The sequence below is a fragment of the Thalassophryne amazonica genome, chromosome 7, assembly GCF_902500255.1.
Source record: "Thalassophryne amazonica chromosome 7, fThaAma1.1, whole genome shotgun sequence".
NCBI classification, from domain to species: domain Eukaryota; kingdom Metazoa; phylum Chordata; class Actinopteri; order Batrachoidiformes; family Batrachoididae; genus Thalassophryne; species Thalassophryne amazonica.
Genome location: NC_047109.1, coordinates 35,325,190 through 35,349,462, shown reverse-complemented (window position 1 = coordinate 35,349,462; position 24,273 = coordinate 35,325,190). Strand labels below are relative to the sequence as shown.

At 41.6% G+C, this 24,273-nt stretch overlaps 1 protein-coding gene across 1 annotated transcript in view; it reads right to left on the bottom strand.

Annotated features, from left to right (window-relative positions):
• Positions 1 to 876: 876 nt before the first annotated feature.
• erfl1 (Ets2 repressor factor like 1) overlaps positions 877 to 24,273 on the bottom strand; it is a 164,501-nt gene continuing 141,104 nt past the window's right edge. The window contains 6 exon segments of the mRNA XM_034174004.1: positions 877 to 1,748; positions 7,908 to 8,034; positions 10,614 to 10,791; positions 15,351 to 15,402; positions 15,405 to 15,584; positions 20,172 to 20,239. Coding sequence (XP_034029895.1) covers positions 940 to 1,748; positions 7,908 to 8,034; positions 10,614 to 10,791; positions 15,351 to 15,402; positions 15,405 to 15,584; positions 20,172 to 20,232 — 1,407 coding nt within the window. The 5' untranslated portion in view covers positions 20,233 to 20,239 and the 3' untranslated portion in view covers positions 877 to 939.

The following is a 24,273-nucleotide window of genomic DNA, read 5'->3' as shown; positions in this document are numbered from 1 at the left end:
GACAAAAAGTATTGATCGAACGAAATCATCAAAAGATGTTTCAGAGGGAGGATTTGAACAAAAATAAATAAAAGTAAATGAAAAGACCAGTAATATTCACATCGGACTAATTACACCACAGTTACACAAGAGCAATGCCAACTATAAAAATAGGTTTACTGGTAAATCTTGAACCCAAAGGGTTCAAACGCGGGGCAGAATGACCAAAGGGCATGATTAATAACCGGCACGATAAAAGCAGTGAGGAGCCCCCAGTGTGGCCTCTGTCCTTAAAAACATCTTCAGAGTGCAAATGTTGTGCTGTTAATAATTTAAGCTTTGATACAACATGTTTAAATACTGAATTAAGTCACAACAATACAGCTAAAATTTATCATAATGAATCATCATTAAATGTAATGTACACCATAATAAAATATATACACATTCTTACAAACTGGATTGGTCCAGCGCCATCTGCTCTCTTTTTATTTCCTTGAAGAGATATTTGAATAAAACCAAATGTTAAAAATACAGGTTAATCTACTTCCAACAACAAAGATGAATTTATGATCTCAGAGGATGTTTATTTAACAGACCGACTGGAATGACCACTAGGTGGCAATATTTGACTATGTCTCAAAAGGTTTTTGCTTTTCTACACACACGGTGAAAATCGACAGACTTGCACTGGATCAGTTGTTGTTCTGTTGCATATTGGGATGTTTGTTAATGTTTGTCAGGGTAGCTGTGATAATTTACCACCTGACGTCGGGAACGTCTCCGAAACACAAAGATCAAATCAGAAAGGACATGAAAGAGTAAAGCGTGAGTGCTGTCAGGGGGATGTGTGCAAACTCACACAGAAAGAGTTATTTCACTGTTAAGGAGTAATCAAATGACGTCAACTAGAATCATGGGAGGAAAGAAAAAGAGAGGCCCTCAGAGCGCTTCAGACTATTAGCTGTGGATCATTTTCAGAGTCTCTGTCTCCCTGTGTCTGTCATGCAGAGCCATGGACGGGGACAGAGATGGAGGCAGGGTTGGCCGTGGAGGAGTCATGGGCAGCAGGTTCTTCAGAGGGTGGGGGGATACCGGAGGAGGGAGGGAGGAGATGGGTGGCAGTGCACTCCTTTTCTTTCCATCCAACACGATCTGCGGTCGGTTCGCCAGCCCGGATTCCTTGTTGAGGCCAAATTCGTGCTCATTTTCATTTTCCGAACTGCAGTCACTCAGATCCGTGATCTCCAGGTCTGAGTCCGACTCTGGGTCTTGCTTCACCCCTCCTCTCCGCTCCGTGGGGCTCTGCGGGTCCGTCCCAGTCCCGGGTCCGAGGCTGACGGCTCCCAAACCCAGACCCAGGCCCGTGACTGGAGGATTGGTCTCCACCCTTTCCCCTAACGACGCGCCGTTTCCGATGTCTGTTCGACACATGGACAGGCCTCCTGGGTACGGGGGCAGACACAGTCTCGCTGCCTGGCTGCCCGTTGTGCCGTTTGTCCCTCCCGTTTGACCTGCGCTCCTTTCACCTCCTCCTGCCTCTCCAGGGGGGAGCAGCGAGGAAAAGGGGTGAGGCAGCTGAGAGAGGCTGCTCTGCAGAGGGTTTGGGTAAAACTGGGAGGAGTAGAGGGAGCCAGGGGGCAGTTTGGGGCAGTTGTTGAGAGAGAAGGCCCCTGGGAGATACGGGTTGAATCCCCAGGGGTAGTCAAAGGGTGGACTGCGAGGGTAGGGGCCCAGCAGGGACGGAGGTTTGGTGTAGCACGGGGCACCTAGGACAGAAAATCCAGAGATGGAGGTGAGCTCTCTGAAGCACAGAAGAATTCTTGAAATACATCGCTGAATGTTCTCTAATTTTGCTCAACAGTAGGCCTATTAGCAACTGTAATTAGAATCTTCAGGGGCCACTTCTGGAATGGCTACGTTCAACAAAAAGCCTCACAGTTCATGTATGGATACCAGTACTATGCCTCTTCAAATTGGACTAGTCCAGACATGAGCATAAAGAAAGAAGAAAAGAAGAAGCAGCTAAAAATCAGACACTCTGACTGCCCGTCCGCCACATGAACGCTGTGCCTGAGATGTTCCTGCCTCACATGTGCTCTCTGTTTGGAATTTCCTCCATGGACACAGAGGTTCTACAGTGTTTCCTTGGAACAAGTGACTGGAGAAGGCAGAAGAAACATTTGAGCAAACTCATACGACTACTGAAGATAGATGTGGTTGGGCATAGGTTTAACTTTTTCAATCAGGAAATATGTGAAGACTGGAGTTTATCACCCCAAAACTAATCAGGCATTACAGTTTACTTGTGTACAAAGCAAAAGTACCAGCTCACGCAGTGTACCTCTGAGTTTAATCCTTGGATTTAGAAAAGGCTACTCTATAAATTGTAATGAGTGAGTAAGGTAGGTAGATAGGTGAGAAGGGAGATAGGTAGGTAGGCTGGTAGTAGGCACAACAGGTAGATACGTTAGTAGGTAGGTTGGGAGGGACGTAATTAGGTAGACAGATAGATAGATGGATGAGCCCCCCCCTCCAGGTTTTCAACACAATAACTAAAAAACAATAAATGCTATCATCTTATATGTCTCCACATTAACAGGGTATATAATGGAGGCAAACTGAATAACATTTGGTTAACTTTGGTGCATCACATCAATAGAATAAGTTTCTTTGCTTTAATATGCAATTTGCCCTATTGAGGTTTCAAATCCCGCAAAATCTCACAAAATCTCAGCGAGCTCGCTGCTCTGTGAGATGTCAATAACACTGAACTACACTGAGATGCTCAGACAACGATGCAATTTAACCATTGCACATGGACAACGGCATTAACGTTGCAAGGTCAAACTTATGTATGTTGTGCCTAAAACTCTCATGAATATATTATCTGGATTTTTAGATATTGTTATTGTGTTTGTTTTATGTAAACATGTGAGAAGCTCAGGTTGTTTCTCCATTATTTTCAATCTGCGATCGCTTCCTGTTCATGTCGTTCTGAGAGAAAGTGAAGTTTGCTCTTTGTCGTCCTGATTATTGTCCTTTATAATGCTGTTTGTCCTGTTTGTTCCAGAGTAATATATAAGACGTTTGAAATTTAGTTTGCATTTATTAAATCCACGCAGATTAAACGTAGCAGACACGGAATATTTGGAATATTTGTTTTAGCAAGTTTTCGGGGTGTCATGCACGCAGTCTCTTATAAAAGTGATGAAAGCATACAAATACATTTTGGTTGTATAATGTTCATTTGCAGATGTTGTCATGTGGGTTCTCCGTGTTGTTTTGACTGCAGCAACTTTCTGGCACGCAAGGGATTATGGGATATCTCAATAGGGTGAATACAACTGTGTGCCACCTACTGGACATGTCTAGGCTTGTTGCAGAAGGTGACCTTATTCTCACATGCATTTTGGGGAAATTAGAAGCACATGTGCCTGAAATTCTATGTGGCTTGAAATGAGCTTGTTTGCTAGTTCCTTTTGTTTACAAAGCTGAGCCCATAACTGCTCCAGTTTCGACTCAAAAGACGAAAATTTGAACATGTAAACCAGTGCTGGCATCTCTCCACTGGTTGTCTGTTGATATGAGGGCAGATTTTAAAGTTTTGTTGTTAACTTACAGGATTTTGCACAGGCTTTTGGAGAATATTTTCACATTGCTTGAGTTTAAACTTCTAATTGTTGGATGGCTGTTCATTTGAATACCACATATAAAGGCTTCAACTTGGGCTTGAACCGAATCGACTTAAAAACACCCAAGGAGGAGTTAAAATGTCACCTTCAGAGTTAAATTACAGTTGCAGAACAGTTTATCGACATGGATATGATTAACTCTGAGAAACGACTCCTACACCGCGGGTGGTTTAACACTAATTAGCGTTCAGATCAGAAAAATCTGTGAATGTTCACACTCCAGTTTTTCTTTTTGTTGTGCCATACAGAAAGGAAATTTTTGAGGATTTATCAGCGGCTCCTCTGAGATTCATCATTGCCGTGGCGACAGTCTCCTCATCAATAACTCCTGCTGACATGAAGAATGTAACACTACAGCGCACGTGTGGGGAGGAACAGAAGCTGCTGTGATGTCACCGTATCACTTGAGATGATGCGCAGACTTTGCTTCAGAGCAGATGAAGATAATGACGCGTGGCGCTGGAATTAGCGTCATGTGATGACAGGAAAAAAAAAAACCCAACAAACCCCAGCATTATCTGAGGTGATGCTGCAGATCAATTTTAATGAACAAACAAAAGGACGGCCTCTCTTGCTGACTGCGCTTCCTTCCAACTGAGAACCAACTTGTCCCCCCCCCCCCCCCCCCTGCACGACTCCGCTCTCTTTCACTGTGTTATTTACTATGCAGGGCTAATTTGACAGCAGTGAAGTCTCTGTGTGCTGGGCCAGGAGTAGCTGGCAGACACATGAATATTGAATCAGTCAGCCAGGCCTCACTTGCTTATGAAAACACAGTAATGGGTGCCCACAGGCCACAAACCCAAGCCTGCACCCTCAATTAGGACCTTCCTGCCTGGGAAGGGATTAGGACAGCGGGGACACATGGGATGGAGAGGAGGGGGTGAGAAGGGAAGAGAGGGGAAACAGGACCGCAGGACAAACAGATGGGGGGGTGCACATCCGCACCAACCATTCACATACAACAACGCACATATGCGCTGCCAATCAGGTCCACACACACACACACACTTGCGCGTTGTTAACGCGGACGTGCTGAGGCGGAGCAGGACGAATGCAAACCATCAAACCGATTTTTTTCAGCCTTGGGTTCTGTGCACGGCCTGCCGATGTGCATAATTCACCAGCTCACCTGGACTGCAGCCTCACTGCAGGCTGCGGTTGGACGGCCGCCGCTCTTATTTCCTTTAACAATAAATGTTTGTGTTTCTCCATATCCTCATTCTTCTCCCTGCTCTCCTCCTTTCCCCTCCTTCGGTTTCTATATAAGAAAACGCGCCGGCTGTACACCTCACTCATCCTGCGCGCACGCTTTCTGTTTTCTGGTTTGACAAAATCAAAACTCCTCTCTTTAGGTCTCTGTTTTTCCTTTGGCAGTGAAGATTTCTCAATATATTTTGTTTTTCTTTTTGCTGGATTATGTTTTCATAGGTGCAGAATATATTTCACTTATACAAGAAGGGAATCTAAAAGTAAGGCCTCCTCCATAAAATGCATAGAACTGGATTTTAAATACATTTGGTGCAAAATCATATTCAATCTGCTGCATATGGCTGGGGTTCTATGTTAAACAGCCCTGAAGTCTCACCTTTCTATGATGCTGCCAGTAGAAGTTCTTGTTATTTCTGCAAAATTTAGACCTGCAACAACTTGTTTTAGTCTGCTGTGACATACATAACAGAAACCCATATCTGGAGACCTGCTTGCTGCCTTCACATGTTGTCTGTATGCAGCAGGTGTTGTTTTAACAATCCAATCTGACGCCATTTGGTGATGGCGTCACGAACAGTAAATTAATCTGTGGTTTGTGATACCGTCATGAAACCCACTACATTTTCGTGACGGGAGCACAAATTCATTTTGTGACGGAAGCAAGCAATGCAGGGTGACGCGGGGGCTCTGTGGGGTTACAGTTAGGGTTAAGGGCAGGGTTAGAAATAGTAAAATATAAAACTGCATCACAAAAATGTGACTCATTTCGTGACAGAAGCACGGGAAAAAAGTGTGAGACTGGGCTGTCTTTTCAGTGAGGGCCACAAGAGTACATATGGAAAAAGGTAAAGGTTTTCTACTTTTTCTGCTTGCCACAGCATTGAGGACAGATTGGACTTTGTTTTTATGCATAAGGAAAGCTAAGCAATGAAGTGCTTTTGTGCAGAAATACCAGGTCCTGTATCCCCGAAGCAGGTTAAGGCTAAAAATAGCTCCTTGTGACGTTATTCTAAGAAAAATCTTAGAATTCTTTGAATTCTTAGAGATTTCTTAGAATTTTCCATTGGTAAGACAAAAGTCGTCCGCAAAGCACCTTAGACCTTAAGAGAGCTCCTAAGGTGCCAAACTGGTAAGAAGAAGGAGGAGGACTTTTAAGAAGCCTAAAAGTGTCTTAATAAGCAGAAAAGATGGCAGAAAAAGGAAGCAGAGATATTCTCTGTATGTAGGATGACAGTGAGTCAGTAACACACTACCGGCTTGATCCACGTCATTATTTTATGTTAATTTACTGTCTTAATGTATTTATAAATTGTTGAGGTTCTTGTTATCATATACACACTATTAATACTATCATTATTTTTATTATTGTTATTGGTATTATTAATAATGTTATTTTATTTTATTGTTACTTCTGTTTTGTCATTTGATTTTTAAATGGACCACAGTGGAAATAAATGTTTTCACTTTGTGTCATCCATGCATTTTTAACATATTTACAATTATATTCTGTACTTACAATCAACTTACTAAATAAACTCATGCACACATGCATGCTTTTAATATATGGATAATCAGCATGTGAATGAAGTATGTTCAAACGTTTTCAAGCTGTGTAACAATTCATTTAATTTTTGCTAAGTTTGATCATCGTGGCATTAAGGTATCCTCACAATTACGCGTCTTACTGGAGTTCAGGTTATATGATCGTTGATTTTACTGTCCATTCAGGACGACGAGGGCGGAGCACATTTCTTTTATATTTCTCCTCCCCTTTCCGTGACAACCAATCACAGCTCTTAGAGGACTGTGTCACATGTAGCAATGTGATCAGCCCCGCCTCCTCACAAACATGGAAGTTTCTGTCCCCGCCTTGCTCAGACTTGCTCTGAGGCACCTCCTGGATCACTCTTCGGCTAAGATTTCTTGCCAGGAAATTTTAGGCTGAGTTAGGAGGTCTTTGCTTTGAATTGCTTCGCGGATACGAGCCCTGGTTTTATATCAGACAGTGTTGCCACAGTTACTTTGAAAAATTACTTTTTTAGTTACTTTATACAGTTACTTTATACAATTACTCTATTAGCAGCTGCTGACAACTTGTGGGCAGCTGCTAATAGAGTAAATTCAATTATTGGTCATCTCATTAACACACACACACACACACACAAAATCACAGCACCATGCCATCATCTACCACCAGCCGCTGCAGATGACCATGTGAACGCAGCAAGCTGGTTTTTAATTTTTAATTCATTTATATCAAGTTTTAGAGATTTGCTTTCAGTTTAAGTCTAAGGAAGATAATTTTAGAAATGTCTAAGGAAGATAATTTTAGAAATTTTTATATTGAGAAGCCTGATTTACTTTTTGTATTTGAAATGCCATAAACAAATTAAAATGTGTGAAATACCAAGGGGCTGAATACTTTTGCAAGCCACTGTATACATTGTATAAATATACAGTACTGTGCAAATGTTTTAGGCATGTCTGAGGCACATTTAATGCATCATAAAAGCAGAAAAAAATGATGAAAACCTGATAAATATTCATAAATAAATGAAATGTGTGACAAATTTCAACTTTAATGGTAATCTGTATGAAAATTAGGTTCTATTTACATGTGATTTTTCAGTGTGGAAATCACACAAGAGATGCAAGTTGCACAACCTCAAAACTATTTTAAGGATAATGAAACTAATTGTGTTTTACAATAATTTTAATGTATAGTCATTTGCAGCTTTGTTTGTGTGGTATTCTACTGACCAGTACACTTACAATGAAATTATTATTGTTATGTTGGAATAAAAAAATATAGCTCACATATTTACATTTTGTTGGAACAGATTTTGTGTTGACATGCCAATTTAAAAAGGGGGTGTGACCCTGGGATTAGCAGGTTATACGTGGTGTCAGCTCAGCTGTACTCTGGCATCATGTTTGAGACACGTGAGAGAACACCCGGTGTTATTTTTGTGTCATAATGTTTGGATGGACCCTGGCTCCGTGCTCTGTCTGTCTTCTCACCTGAACTCAGGAAGGGGAACGTGTCCAGTCTCAGTTTGTCTCCCTCTGGTCCGGGTGCTGCTGCACGATCGAACAGGGAGGTTCCTCTGCCGGAGTCTGGCAGACGGGGAAACAGGGACTGTATGGCCTAAACCACATGGGAAGGGCAGAGAAGAGCAGAGGACAATGATTAGTCGGTGTTATTATGTCCTTACGGGATGAACAGGAAAAGCAAGGACACGATAAGAAAGGCTGTCCTGGGACGCAGAGACTCAGAGGCAGGAAGAGTTTTCAGTCACACCAAAACACACAAAGACTGTGGCCGCAAAGGGCAAGAAGCAAATTGAGTTTGAGGAGACACGTAGGACATCGCAATGTAGGACGGCTGTGTCAAGACACATTTTGAAAACAAGGGAGAATGACATCAGGTTAAAAAAAATGGAAAAGTAGCATTTCATGAATCATGGGGACAAACAGGGATTTTTTTGTTCCTGTGGGACATCAGATCAATAGTATCCGTCACCTCACAGGCCTGGGTTTGAAAGCCAGACTATTCCCAAGCTGCTGATCTGCGTTGCTTAACAAACCACATTAATGACCCGCCATTGATCTCATCTGACGCGACCTTTTGCTTTCTATTTCTTTCATTTTCGATTGATGATGGATGGATACGATGCTGGGGATAACGTCTTCTTTAGTTTTAAGGACGAGTTAAACCCTGTCTCCTTCACTGTCTGTGTTTCTTTACCCGTCTGAAGGATGCCAACGGACGCATGCTGGATCCTTCTTAACTCACACACGCTGTCAGTTTTCACACGGCTGTAATTATTGATGGCAACAAAAATGTACAGCCAGATCCTTTGATTTAATCCGGAATGTCAAACAATCAAATTTGGACAGTTTAGTTGTTAGTTTTCTCTTTGAGGTTCTCAACAATCAGAAAAGCTGTATAATTATGGAACTAATCTTAATCCTGCCCATTTTCTTGCCCCTAAGATGAAACAACAGTATAATATTTACAATGAACGTAGCATTGTTGTCATTTTATTGCAACAGGGGTGTAGCCAGGAACTTTTGATGGGTGGGGTGGGGGGCTGTTATAATGCTTCCAAAATTTTGAATCACATCAAACCAAGTTCTTTTCTGAGCCATGAACATGAACAAGCTACTGTAGATGTCTTGGACTTCATTTACATCAGTTGGTAAGATAGATAATGAAATAGAAATAGAAATGCTATGCACTGTATGTTAAATCTGTCTGGAGTAGGCAGCTCTCACAAACTGCATGACCATGCAAGAAGACTAGTGAGGGAAGCCACCAAGACAACCATGCCAACTCTGAAGGAGTTATAGGTTTCTGTGGCTATGATTGGAGAAATTTTACATACCAAGAAATGATGTACTTCACAAGTAGATGTAGAAACTTCAACTACAGTTTGCCAAAAAGTACATTAGAGGTGGAAGTCGGATTTGGTTGGTTTTGCTGGATTAAATGTTTCACTCTACCATGAAGTTATATAATTAGTGATGCAACAGGCCAAAGTTGTACAATCATTTCTCTTATCATGTCCGCAGTGACAATAACTCCTTCACAGCTGGCATGGGTGTTTTGGTGGCTTCCGTCACTAGTCTTCTTTTGTAATCTCTCAGTTTTTCAGAACTACCTAACCCAGACAGACTTGCCATACAGTGCCATACATTCATGCGTGCTTATGTATGCTTCAACCAGTTGTCTACAGTCCTTGACTCCAGTGTACCATTGTGTTCTGAGATTCATCATTGGTTGTAGCCGCCTCACCCACCACTGTGAGTTGTATGCCAATGCTGGCATGCCTTCTTTGAATGTAAGGTGATATACACACAGGATGACTGTGGCTTACAAGGGTCTTATTGGGTGGTTTCTGACTTATTTATGCACTTTTCTTTGGAAAGCTGAAAGCTGTTATGCTCAACACTCGAATGACATGTTGTACTTTTGTGTACCTATGTTTGAAATGAAACGGGAAAGACAGCTTTCAGTTTTTTGGCCCTTCTGCTTGGAATGTCCTCCAAACGGAACTGAAACTTATTTCTCTAAACAGTTTCTGCTCTGTTTTAAGAAACTCACTCACTCACACACTCATCTTCAACCGCTTAGTCCAATTAAGGGTCGTGGGCCTATCCCAGCAGTCACAGAGCGCAAGACGGGGTACACCCTGGACAAGACGCCAGTCTGTCTATTTTAAGAAACTGTGAATGGAAATCTTTTCAACAGTGCCTGTATTTTAAATCTTAAATGTTTTTTTTTGCTTATATATTGCCATTGTGACTAGAATGTTTGTTTGTTAATTGCTTTTATTTTATATACTTTAATGGTTATCTTGATGTTGCTTAGTTGTCTATTATGACACGTGCTGCTGCCTTTCTTGGCCAGGTCACCCTTGTAAAAGATGTCTCGAGCTCAGTGGGCTTTTATCTGGTTAAATAAAGAATATAAATAATGACTGATGTAAATGAAGTCCAAGACATTTTCAATGACCTGGAAATGTTCATGTATCCACCCCCTGACTTGTCTAAAGACAACTGGCTGTGAAAGTGTTGATTTGTGTTATAAATCTTCTTTATATTTAGTCTGTCAAGTTTTGTATGGCCTCTGGAAAAAAAGGAGGTTGTTGTGTGTCCAGAGATGTATTAAACCTGTACATTATCTGCTGTCCTCCCCTGATCCAATCATATTTCCCAGCTCACCTCTGGGCTGCAGTCAGGTGCAGCAGAACCTCCGTTGAAGTGATTTGGGGCCAAAAAAAAGGGTGAGTTGGCCATGTCCAGGATGGGGTAATTCACCAGCACCACCTTACTGAAGTTAAACTTGTATGTGAAGCGCTTCCCTTTGGTTTTGTGCAAAATGCGCTTGTTGTAGTAATACCTGCACGGGAGGAGAGAGGATTGAAGGAGGAAGGGAGTGAGGGGAGGAATAAAGGAAGACAAGAGGAGGGAAGAATTAATATAATGCTTGCATCAAGGTTTTGTATTTTATCGGTAAGAGACAAGAATAAGTAAACAACTTCGGCGCTGTAGGGCCAGATCTGTTCTGATTTCTGCGCCTTTTTATTCATCTCCTCCTTCTGCAAATCAATTCATGTCTGGTTGCCTTGATTCAATAAAATATCGCTCCATAAAGAGAATAAAGCTCATTTTATTCTACTCTTAACAAACAGAGTCAAAGTGAAGCCCAGGAAATATGAAAAATCACTACAGCACAAACAATGAAACACATGATTATCTGTTCATAAAGAACACTGGGTTGGAACGCAAAAAAAAAAAAAAAAAAGAGAGGAAAAGACATCAAGGAAGCTGAAGTATTTGGCTTTATTAGAATAAAAAATTGAGTTCTGCCGCTTTCTGTGTGGCTACCCGTTGAATGAAATAGATGTTATCCAGAAAAACTGTGAAGTGTGAATTTGTAACTGTTAAACTAAAGTTGAACTTGTATGAATAGGACCTTCTCAGTTGGCACTGAACCAAATATGCAATATGACGGCATATAGCATATTTACAAAACAAGTGGCATCATCGTGGCAACGACCTCGACTGTCTCCTGCCGGGCATGTCGAGCTGTCGTCATGCCAGTTTCCTGTGCCACCCATGGAGGTGTTCCAATGTGAAGTCTGTCAGGATTCTGCAGGTTGACCGAGAAGGAACACGGAGCCATCTGGCTCAGGTGAGGCGCCGAGCGCTCAGGTGAGGGGGGGGGGGTTTAAATGGGGTAGGGTGGGATCCCACAGCCAACAAACTGAAACTCTTTTTGTTTAAAAGTCATGTGCTTAGACTTCTTTGTTTCAAAGTGACCACAGCGGCTGCGTTACACAACCTCAGCATTAAATATGGTAACCGGCGGCGACGCCTCATTATGCAGATGTTCTGTATTAACCGCAGCAGCATGTATGTATCAGCATGTAGCTGCTGCGGTACAGCCAGTGCAGCGATGTGTACCAGTTTTGCTTTGCGTGGCAATTGTGCCGTGGCCCTTAATTGAGCAATTAGGTGAGGCTAATTATGAAGGCTAATTGTGGCCCCAGCCAATTCATAACAATTAGACTCTGACGACAGCCGCCATTAATGAGAGGCCAAAGGAAAGCAAGGGGGAGGGGCTGGCTGCTTATATTAGCATAAAGAAAGCGTGTCTGTGGCATAATATTAAAGGTGTGCAGACCGCTGCACAAAGTTAGGCGATTCATCTGATCTTCACTGAAGAAGTCTGATTTGACATTCAGGACTCTTTCTGAAATTCTCACTCAGTGGAAAAGTTTCCATTTGATAAGGCGAAACTGAGGGTATTGATGTCCCAGGAAAAAACTTTTTTTTTTTTTTAATTAAAACTTTAAAGCTCCAGTGTGTATAATTTTGGGTGGGAGTTTATGAGCAGAAATGGAACAAACCATTCATAACCAAGCCCAACCCTCCAGCCATCCAAAATGAGGCTCACCTGGAAGAGTGAAAAGTTGCAGTTCCTTAACTGGCAGCGCCAGGCTGGCTCCAAAAAGTGAGCAGTTTCCCATAGAAACCCATGTTAAACGGTACAACATTTGAACAGAAATAAACATGTTTAAAGCCTGGTACAACACCCCCTCCTCCTTCCAAAAACAGTTTTGATTTCAATAGCTAGTTTCCCCCTCAATGAAAACTGTACAGGAGGTGACCTCCACCTCCTCAGCAGAGGTGGCGTGCCCAGGATGCAGCGGAACGAGCAGAAACAAGGCTGTGACATAGCATCCTGGTGGGCACAGTGGCTACTGGGCAGGCGGGGCTGGGCAGCAACTCTAACTCTAGCTACAGCAAAGACAGTGGAAAGGAGAAGCATAAGCTGATCCAGGAGGAGGTACGTGCTGAGGTGGAGGAAGTTCACTACAGCAGAATGGTGGGCATGTCCAAGCAGGGGTCCTGGACCAAGTGGAAACACACAGCTGGCCGCAAGATCACCTGGGCAGAACTCTGGAAGATGGACCCATACCACTTCAAGTTCCTGGTTCAGTCAGTGTATGATGTCCTCCAGAGCCCAACCAACCTGTTCACCTGGGGCTTGGTGGACTTGCCAGTTTGCCAACTCTGCCAGCAGAGGGGATCTTTGGAACATATTCTCAGCTGCTGCTCAAAGGCCTTGGGAGATGGCCGATACTGCTGGCGCCATGACCAGGTGCGAAGGGCAGTAGCAGACACCATCTGTACTGGCATCAAGAACAGCAAGCAGCAGTATCCCTCCAAGGGCACCATCACTTTTGTTTGAGCAGGTGAAAAGCCCCAGCCTCCAAAGAAGACCCGGGGGGCCTGCTTGCAACAGCAAGGGACTGGCAACTTCTGGTCGACCTTGGGAGGCAGTTAAGATTTCTGGACATCATTGCAACAACATCACTATGGCCAGACATGGTCTTGATGTCCAGGGTAAGGAAGCAGGTGGTGCTGTTGGCGCTAACTATCCCCTGGGAAGAGCGGATGGAGGAAGGCAGGAACGGAAGAAGGCCAAGTATGCTGACCTGGTTGCTGAATGTCGGAAGAAAGGGTGGAAGGCCCACTGCAAGCCCACTGAAGTGGGTTGCAGGGGCTTCCCAGGCCAATCTTTACATGGGGTCTTGGGACTCCTAGGGATCTGCGGATTGCACAGACGGAGAGCCATAAAAAACATCATGGAAGCTGCTGAAAAGGCTTCACATTGGCTCTGGTTGAAGAGGGGTGATGCGTGGCGTAGTGCGTTACCTGGACACAAGTCGAGGCCTGATCACACCTGGCTGGGGTGAGGGTGTCTGATGTAAGATCTGAAACACCCTATGACCCTGAGTACATCACTGAAGATGTGTCCAGGTTGCACCACAAGGTGTATTCTAGAACCAAGATGATTTAAGCCATACAGTTATTCATAATTAGGGATGTGGTCACTTTGAGTGACAGCTAGTGTGCTCAGAGTTTAGCACAGAGGCAGCCGTTTGTGGCTGCTGATGGGTCATGTAAGACCTCTGTGCACCAGAATTACTGCTGATATTTTCATGTTATTTAATATTGTATGCTAACCATGTTAGCAGCTAATGAGAGGTTGATGATGTTAGGTCCAGTTAATCTACGATTACAGAGGAAATGAGCAAATCATAATTTTTAATGCCCACACGAAGGCCACACATTATGAAAACCACTGCCCAATCCACCAAAATGCAATTTAATAAATACTGTTAGCTTAGCTTGTTTGGTAAGTCTAAGATAGGGGAGTGTTTGGGCTTCATTTGTCCCGTTCGGGAACATGTGGGATGTCACTCACGCTTCACCTCTTTATCCAAATATGTGTTGGCCGTGGTGTAGGCAGAGTAAGCACTGCCGATATGACGACAGCCAGAGGAGCTCTTTTTTGGCTTCGAAACATCTGTTCTGGGTATTTATAGCAACCCCATGGACAACATCACTCAGGGCTTATCCAGTATATATGCAATCTATGTTAATAGCCAACTGTTCATTAGTGTATAAATTACCTGTAACAGTGAATCAATGTGTTTTCATAATCTTAGAAAGAGCCCTTCATATCTACGTTGTAGCAGGCCTCCTCATGGAGGACGCCATTATGCACCGCCATCTTGATACAGTAGCCCAAAAGGCACATGCTTGCTTATTTTACAGCATAGCTGGAAGACTGAAGAAAAAAAGAAGTGGAATCAGTGGTTGCTCGACTGTCCATTGTCTACTGGTTGCAAACATGGACTAACACATTCAAGACCCCCTTTTTGTGAAAGCAAGGATCATATGTGAATATTACTTATCATAAGAGAAGACAAGGAAGCATTAATCCCATCGCCAAAGAAGCAAAAACAGTGAGGAAACAAAACAGTGACTGTGACATCATAATGCAATCTGCAACTTCACCACTAGATGACACTAAATCCTACACACTGTAGCTTTTAGTAAACTGGTCTTAACATAGTGCAGCAGATAACTGAAACAATCATGCAAATGGTGATAAAAGCATCAAATTCGGCAGAAATACTCCTTAGACACTCCTCTTTTGAAAAAAACGATTGGCCACTTGAATTTTCAAGTGGAGCAACTTTAACTTTTGATCCCTGTACAAACTGACACTGACCTTTGTCACCATTCTTGCTGTTTTTATCCCATAACTCCATAGAATTCAGTCACAGATAGTCCAAACTATACCTTTTTGGAATCTTTATGATCAGGTAAATAATGCGGTATAGGTTTCAATATGATTGGAGCATCTTTTAATTTTGACCCCTGTGTAATTCTTCAATTGACCTCTACCTGAACGCTGACTGAAAATTCAAGTGGCCAATCGTTTTTTTCAAAAGAGGAATGTCTAAGGAGTATTTCTGCTGAATTTGATGCTTTTATCACCATTTGCAGGATTCTGTTCTAAATATTCTCTTATCTGCTGCACTAACATTGAGAGTGTGTCCGATGAAGTCCAGATGTGTAAACTCTGGGCTGTCCTACCTCAGCGCCCTGCTCAGCTTGTCGTAGTTCATATGAGGTTTACATTTTCTGATCCCCATAGCCGGGCCACCTCGTCCGGGTCCTTGATGACAAACTCTCCGTAGTCTCCCTGCCAGGCAATCACACCCTGGTACTCCTCCTTCTGCAGCAGCTCCAGGATGAAGTGCCACAGCTGGATCTGTCTGGATCCAGGGCTGGACTCGGGTTTGTAGGCCCAGTCTGGGAAGGCAAATCCTGTGCACAGGGAACAGGAAAGAGGGGAGACAGGTTTAAGGCCTGCCGTCTGTTCTTGTGCTTGCCGGTGGGGGTTGATGTCCGGATGAGTGATGCGTGATGGAGGTGAGGGATGATGTGTTTAATATCACACAGCGTGCCTTGAGCAATGTTAGTCTGTGCTAATGCCCTCAAGCTTCAACTGATTGGTCAGCGGGATGATGACAACTCTCTGCGAGGGGTCTGACTGATACTTCTTAGAGATGAATCCTAAAGGCCCACAGTACACATGTCACTGATACAACCAAGCCTTCTGACTCAAACAGACTCTGGCACTAAGTAGTCTTGTAAAAGCAATTATTCTTTGATGTTCGAGATGAATTTAAGGATGAATCACAGTGATTGTGAGAATGGTAAATGCAAAATTTGGATAAGAATTGTGCAGGTTTTGATTCATTGAATTTACAAAGGTGACCAAGATGTGGAGTTAGAAATACGAGGTCTGTCCATAAAGTATCGTACCTTTTTATTATTTTTTTTAAACTATATGGATTTGATTCATATGTTTTCACGTCAGACAAGCTTGAACCCTCGTGCGCATGCGTGAGTTTTTCCACACCTGTCGGTGACGTCATTTGCCTGTGAGCATGCCTTGGGAAGGAGTGGTCCCGCCCCCTCGTCGGATTTTCATTGTCTGGAAATGGCGGAATGATTTGGGTTTTTTTTTCATCAGAATTTTTTCAGAAGCTGTTAGAGACTGGCACCTGGAAACTATTCGAAAAATGTATCTGGCTTTCGGTGAAAATTTTACGGGCTTCACAGAGAATAAGGACTGTTAGTACAGCTTTAAGGACCCCTTTAAGGACCCCTTTAAGGACGGTCGGTGCACCGTGCTCCGAGCTGCGATGACGCGGCACAAGCCACCGGACCATTTCTAAACGGATGGCTCTGTGGATACGAGACCGTCGTGTGCTCTTTCTCTGGTTATCACAAGAGCTGGACATCAGCCATTTTCCGGCAGATTTCACTTTTAACAAGAGATTTTGTCATGGAAAACTGCGTGGAGGCTTTGCGCGTAAAGACCGATTCGCTTTGGAAGCGAGACAAAGGAACACCTCTGTTTTGGCGTGTCAGAGGACAAGTTTGGACATGTCCAGCTCTCCACAATTTCACTGATACTTACTGGACTGGTAAGCATTGAAAGCCGAGATAGACATGTCCAAACTTGTCCTCTGACACGCCGAAATGGAGGTGTTCCTTTGTCTCGCTTCCAAAGCGAATCGGTCGTGACGCGCGAAGCCTCCGCGCGGCTTTCCATGACAAAATCTCTTGTTAAAAGTGAAATCTGCCTGAAAATGGCTGATGTCCAGCTCTTGTGATAACCAGAGAAAGAGCACACGACGGTCTCGTATCCACAGAGCCATCCGTTTAGAAATGGTCCGGTGGCTTGTGCCGCGTCGTCGCAGCTCGGAGCGCGGTGCGCCGAGCGTCCTTAAAGGGATCCTTAAAGCTGTACTAACAGACCTTATTCTCTGTGAAGCCCGTAAAATTTTCACCGAAAGCCAGATAAATTTTTCGAATAGTTTCCAGGTGCCAGCCTCTAACAGCTTCTGAAAAAATTCTGATGGAAAAAACCCCCAAATCATTCCGTCATTTCCAGACAATGAAAATCCAACGACGGGGCGGGACCACTCCTTCCACAAGGCGTGCTCACAGGCGAATGACGTCACCGACAGGCGTGGAAAAACTCACGCATGCACATGAGGGTTCAAGCTTGTCTGACGTGAAAACATATAAATCAAATCCATATAGTTAAAAAAAAAATAAAAAGGTACGGTACTTTATGGACAGACCTCGTATACCTGCAAGAACATTTTCAAAATGAAACAAGAAGGGGCACTCAGAGAGTGTGACACCCACACCGGTTCATGAATTCATTCTTTGTGATTCAGTAATACTAATAATATGTGGCTCTTGATTAGTTCTATCAAAACCACAACCATTTTCTGATTGACTACAACTCTTTCACGATTATTATCCATATTGTTCCCAAACTCTTTGAAACAAACAGTTTATGACCTTGAGTTTGAATTTTCAAAGTCATCCAAGGCCAACGGTCATATGACAAAGATACAGCTGACATATGACTTCATATTAGTGTTTCAGGTAAAACTTTACATTAATTACTGTAGTATTAATCATTAGCTTTGACATAATCAAGAGTTAACTAATGTGTTGGTTAATCACTCATTAATGGTGTTCTTGTACTGCTGTAATAAACATTAAGAGTTAATAGTTAATTAATATGTTTAGTAATAATGGTGTTCATGTTAGTTAATGCAGCATTAAAGATGAACTAACAGTGATTATAATAGCCAAGTGGCCTCTGTGTGCATGTATACGTGCGTGCATGTGTGCGTGCATATGTGTATCGTGTGTGTATGGCTTTGATCATGGCGAAACTGGGAAGAGCTGACATTTGCTGTTTTGTATGCTTATGTAGTATTTTGGGTCAAGGATGAATGCTGTTAAAACAGAAAACTGATAGGACTAATATTTTTGGAGAAATTAATGATAATATCAAACAACAGTGAACAATGGACATTGTGCTGCAATGCACCATGGGAGTTTGGGGTTTTAAATATTATTATTGTGGTTCATGTTAATTTAACAGTGTTGTTAGTGTTGTCATTTATTGTGTTTTTGTAGTTCAATTGGTTTAGTCAGTTTAGTTAAGTGTTATGTTGCCGTTACCGTGAGTGAGAAGGATAGTGCATTTTATGTCTTCTGCCACCATCTATGTTTGTGGGTGTGCAAAAATAAAAGCGTGCATGCGTACAATCTGGGTCAAGGATGAACAACCCAAAAATGGAATACTGATAGGACTAATATTTTTTAGAGAATCTACAAATATTAGCTAACAACATTGTTTGTGTGGATTCCCTCTGGGTGCTCCGGCTTCCTCCCATATCCAAAGACATGCAGTTTAGGTGCACTGGAAACTTTAAATTGTCCATAAGTGTGTGTGAATGTGTTTGGTTGTCTATATGTGGCCCTGCGGCAGACTGGCGTCCTGTCCTGAGTGAACCACGCCTCATGCTCTGTGACTGCTGGGATAAGCTCCAGCCATCTGTGACCCTTAACTGGAGTAAACGCTGGAAGATGAATGAGTGAGTGAATAATAATAATAATAATAATGATGATAATAATAATAATAATAATAATAATAATAATAATAATAATAATAATAATAATAATAGTGTGTATATGATAACAAGAACCTAAACAATTTCTAAATACTTTAAGACCGGAAATTAACATTAAAAAATGATATAATTAATTGAAAAGAAAAGGCTTGACTTTTCTTCAAAAAACTGTAAAAACATTCTGAAATCACACACCATTCCAACTCATTATAGAAACTTTGCATAAATTATTTCCAGCCTTGAAAAATGTCAGCAATCTATTTTATAAACTCTACCCAATCTAGAGTTAAGACTTAAAAGTGTTTTGTAATCATTTGTTAAGGATATTTATGCTAGTTAATACAGTAATACACATTAACTGACAGTGAATTAAGGTTTAATATTTTTCAGTAATCATTTAAATACAATAATATCCATCCATCTTCTATACCGCTGAGTCCAATTAAGGGATGCGGGGGGCTGGAGCCTATCCCAGCAGTCATAGAGCGCGAGGCGGGGTACACCCAGGACAGGACGCTAGTCTGTCGCAGGGTCACAAATAGACAAACAAACACAGACACACCCACACACACACACCTACGGACAATTTTAAAGATTCCAATCCACCTAACCCGCATGTCTTTGGATGTGGGAGGAAACCGGAGCACCCGGAGGAAACCCACGCAAACACAGGCAGAACATGCAAACTCCACACAGAAAGGCCACGGGAATTGAACCCACAACCTTCTTGCTGTGAGGCAACAGTGCTAACCACTAAGCCACCATGCTGCCTAAATACAATAATAAACATTAATTAAAAGTAAATTATGGCTAAACTGTGTTCAGTATCATTTAATAAAGCTAAGGTATCAGTCTATACAATACTTAATAATTTATAAATACACAATAACATTAGTTAGCCAATTAATTCATAAATGCTTAATACTTCATTAACTAATATCAATTAATGTACCCTTATTGTAAAGTGTTACCATGTTTCATAGTAAACATGGGTGTATCTCTAGCCCTTTCCATAGAACTGCTTTTGTAAAATTTCCCCTATATATATATATATATATATATATATATATATATATATATATATATATATATACTGTATAAGCATTGGGCCCAAATCTTGACCTTGGTCTATGACTTTAGGTTTTAACCATTTCTACTTGCCCTCAAATTTGAGTTACTGTGTATTTGGCTTATCATAAAACTTTCACCAAGTTTGGGCTAAATCAGACCAAAGGACTTAGTTGTTTTCTTCACACATGAACAGACACACAGAATTAAAACATATATCCCTACATACACTACTGTACATGGGTGTAAACATCCTGACTTCAGACAGAGTGGATGCAATAAAGTCAGAGTGCACAGAGGAGGTGTTTAGACAGCAGGACGTTGTGGGACTGACCTGGCGTCCAAAGGGCAGGCACCGGGGGGAGCAGCAGATCACTGACACAGTTACAGTCCATGCCTCACCTGAAATAAAGTCAGCAAATTTAGATTACTGCACCAAAGTTTACTTCACATGGGCAAAAGAAAAAGTTGAGGAGCGTAAACTGAAGTTGGTGGGGAAAGTTGGGGGGGGGGGGGGTGTCAAAGCGAGAAAGGAGGCTATTGCGTAAAGGTCCAGGAGTACAGCTCCAGTTCAAAAATATACCTTAAATCAATGTGAAGTGTGGCAAGGTTGTGTTTCATATGTCTTTGGTATATCAGGGTTTTGATGGATGTGATTTTGTGTGGCCACCAGAGGCTGTGTGTGATGTAACACGGTGGACATCCCTGTAGTACATTTATGAACACGAGGAATTAAAGACGTGGTGCACGAGTCAGAGCTGAGAAATATCTCGCCTAAAAGAGCCCCTTAAATATAAATGTAAAATATGACTATAAACAGATTGATGTAAAAAGAATGCAGCAAAAATTTATTATGTAGAGTGCAGGCGCGCATGTGCATGCACATCACACGATCACATTGATAGAATTTTTCAAACTCCAACAAGGAGGTGTTTACTGTTACTCAGATTATAATTTAAAATAATTTATACATTGTCAAAAATAGAGCTGCAACAAGTAAGCTTTCACTCTGACACATAATACTTGGTACATAACAAATGTTTCATAGTGACTTTTTGAATAACAGTAAATACATTTTGACACTGCAGCAATCTTTAGTTGTTCTTTCAGGCTGGTAAGAACATGTGAGAAAAATAAAATGCATGTTAACTGATTCATTACAGTGTTTTTGGAGTTTTCAATTCTTGTTTTTGTTATCTAAGCTTTCAATCAGATAAAGTGCCTCATAGGTGTGTAATAACTGACTTATTACAGTGTGGTGGAGGATTCAAGTCTTGTTTTTGTTATTATAGCATTCAGTTAGGTACTTGACAGGTGTGTAATAACTGACTTATTACACTGTAGTGGAGTGACAATTATTCTTTGTATTGTATTGGTAATAATATGAAATATGAAATGTGAATTAAGTGATGTTTTACACTGAGCGGAGTATTCAGTTATCCTATTTAATAAGTAGTCTTTCAGTCAGGTCATAATACCTTACAGGAATGAAAGGTGTACTAATTGACTTATTGCACTGTGGTGACGTAATCAATTGTTACTTTTAATAACTAAGCATTCTGCTGAGTAATAATAACTAACAATCAATCAATCAATCAATTTTATTTATATAGCACCAAATCACAACAAACAGTTGCCCCAAGGTGCTTTATATTGTAAGGCAAGGCCATACAATAATTATGTAAAACCCCAACCCCCTGTGAGCAAGCACTTGGCTACAGTGGGAAGGAAAAACTCCCTTTTAACAGGAAGAAACCTCCAGCAGAACCAGGCTCAGGGAGGGGCAGTCTTCTGCTGGGACTGGTTGGGGCTGAGGGAGAGAACCAGGAAAAAGACATGCTGTGGAGGGGAGCAGAGATCGATCACTAATGATTAAATGCAGAGTGGTGCATACAGAGCAAAAAGAGAAAGAAACAGTGCATCATGGGAACCCCCCAGCAGTCTACGTCTATAGCAGCATAACTAAGGGATGGTTCAGGGTCACCTGATCCAGCCCTAACTATAAACTTTAGCAAAAAGGAAAGTTTTAAGCCTAATCTTAAAAGTAGAGAGGGTGTCTGTCTCCCTGATCTGAATTGGGAGCTGGTTCCACAGGAGAGGAGCCTGAAAGCTGAAGGCTCTGCCTTCCATTGTACTCTTACAAACCCTAGGAACTACAAGTAAGCCTGCAGTCTGAGAGCGAAGCGCTCTACTGGGGTGATATGGTACTACGAGGTCCCTAAGATAAGATGGGACCTGATTATTCAAAACCTTATAAGTAAGAAGAAGAATTTTAAATTCTATTCTAGAATTAACAGGAAGCCAATGAAGAGAGGCCAATATGGGTGAGATATGCTCTCTCCTTCTAGTCCCCGTCAGTACTCTAGCTGCAGCATTTTGAATTAACTGAAGGCTTTTTAGGGAACTTTTAGGACAACCTGATAATAATGAATTACAATAGTCCAGCCTAGAGGAAATAAATGCATGAATTAGTTTTTCAGCATCACTCTGAGACAAGACCTTTCTGATTTTAGAGATATTGCGTAAATGCAAAAAAGCAGTCCTACATATTTGTTTAATATGCGCTTTGAATGACATATCCTGATCAAAAATGACTCCAAGATTTCTCACAGTATTACTAGAGGTCAGGGTAATGCCATCCAGAGTAAGGATCTGGTTAGACACCATGTTTCTAAGATTTGTGGGGCCAAGTACAATAACTTCAGTTTTATCTGAGTTTAAAAGCAGGAAATTAGAGGTCATCCATGTCTTTATGTCTGTAAGACAATCCTGCAGTTTAGCTAATTGGTGTGTGTCCTCTGGCTTCATGGATAGATAAAGCTGGGTATCATCTGCGTAACAATGAAAATTTAAGCAATACCGTCTAATAATACTGCCTAAGGGAAGCATGTATAAAGTGAATAAATTGGTCCTAGCACAGAACCTTGTGGAACTCCATAATTAACTTTAGTCTGTGAAGAAGATTCCCCATTTACATGAACAAATTGTAATCTATTAGACAAATATGATTCAAACCACCGCAGCGCAGTGCCTTTAATACCTATGGCATGCTCTAATCTCTGTAATAAAATTTTATGGTCAACAGTATCAAAAGCAGCACTGAGGTCTAACAGAACAAGCACAGAGATGAGTCCACTGTCCGAGGCCATAAGAAGATCATTTGTAACCTTCACTAATGCTGTTTCTGTACTATGATGAATTCTAAAACCTGACTGAAACTCTTCAAATAGACCATTCCTCTGCAGATGATCAGTTAGCTGTTTTACAACTACCCTTTCAAGAATTTTTGAGAGAAAAGGAAGGTTGGAGATTGGCCTATAATTAGCTAAGATAGCTGGGTCAAGTGATGGCTTTTTAAGTAATGGTTTAATTACTGCCACCTTAAAAGCCTGTGGTACATAGCCAACTAACAAAGATAGATTGATCATATTTAAGATCAAAGCATTAAATAATGGTAGGGCTTCCTTGAGCAGCCTGGTAGGAATGGGGTCTAATAAACATGTTGATGGTTTGGATGAAGTAACTAATGAAAATAACTCAGACAGAACAATCGGAGAGAAAGAGTCTAACCAAATACCGGCATCACTGAAAGCAGCCAAAGATAACGATACGTCTTTGTGATGGTTATGAGTAATTTTTTCTCTAATAGTTAACATTTTTTAGAGGAGCTACAGCATCCAAAGTTGTCTTCAATGAGGATATAAAACTATTGACGAGATACTCTATCTCACTTACAGAGTTTAGGTAGCTACTCTGCACTGTGTTGGTATATGGCATTAGAGAACATAAAGAAGGAATCATATCCTTAAACCTAGTTACAGCGCTTTCTGAAAGACTTCTAGTGTAATTAAACTTATTCCCCACTGCTGGGTAGTCCATCAGAGTAAATGTAAATGTTATTAAGAAATGATCAGAGTTTTCAGGGAATACTGTTAAGTCTTCTATTTCCATACCATAAGTCAGAACAAGATCTAAGATATGATTAAAGTGGTGGGTGGACTCATTTACTTTTTGAGCAAAGCCAATAGAGTCTAATAATAGATTAAATGTAGTGTTGAGGCTGTCATTCTCAGCATCTGTGTGGATGTTAAAATCGCCCACTATAATTATCTTATCTGAGCTAAGCACTAAGTCAGACAAAAGGTCTGAAAATTCACAGAGAAACTCACAGCAACGACCAGGTGGACGATAGATAATAACAAATAAAACTGGTTTTTGGGACTTCCAATTTGGATGGACAAGACTAAGAGTCAAGCTTTCAAATGAATTAAAGCTCTGTCTGGGTTTTTGATTAATTAATAAGCTGGAATGGAAGATTGCTGCTAATCCTCCGCCCCGGCCCGTGCTACGAGCATTCTGACAGTTAGTGTGACTCGGGGGTGTTGACTCATTTAAACTAACATATTCATCCTGCTGTAACCAGGTTTCTGTAAGGC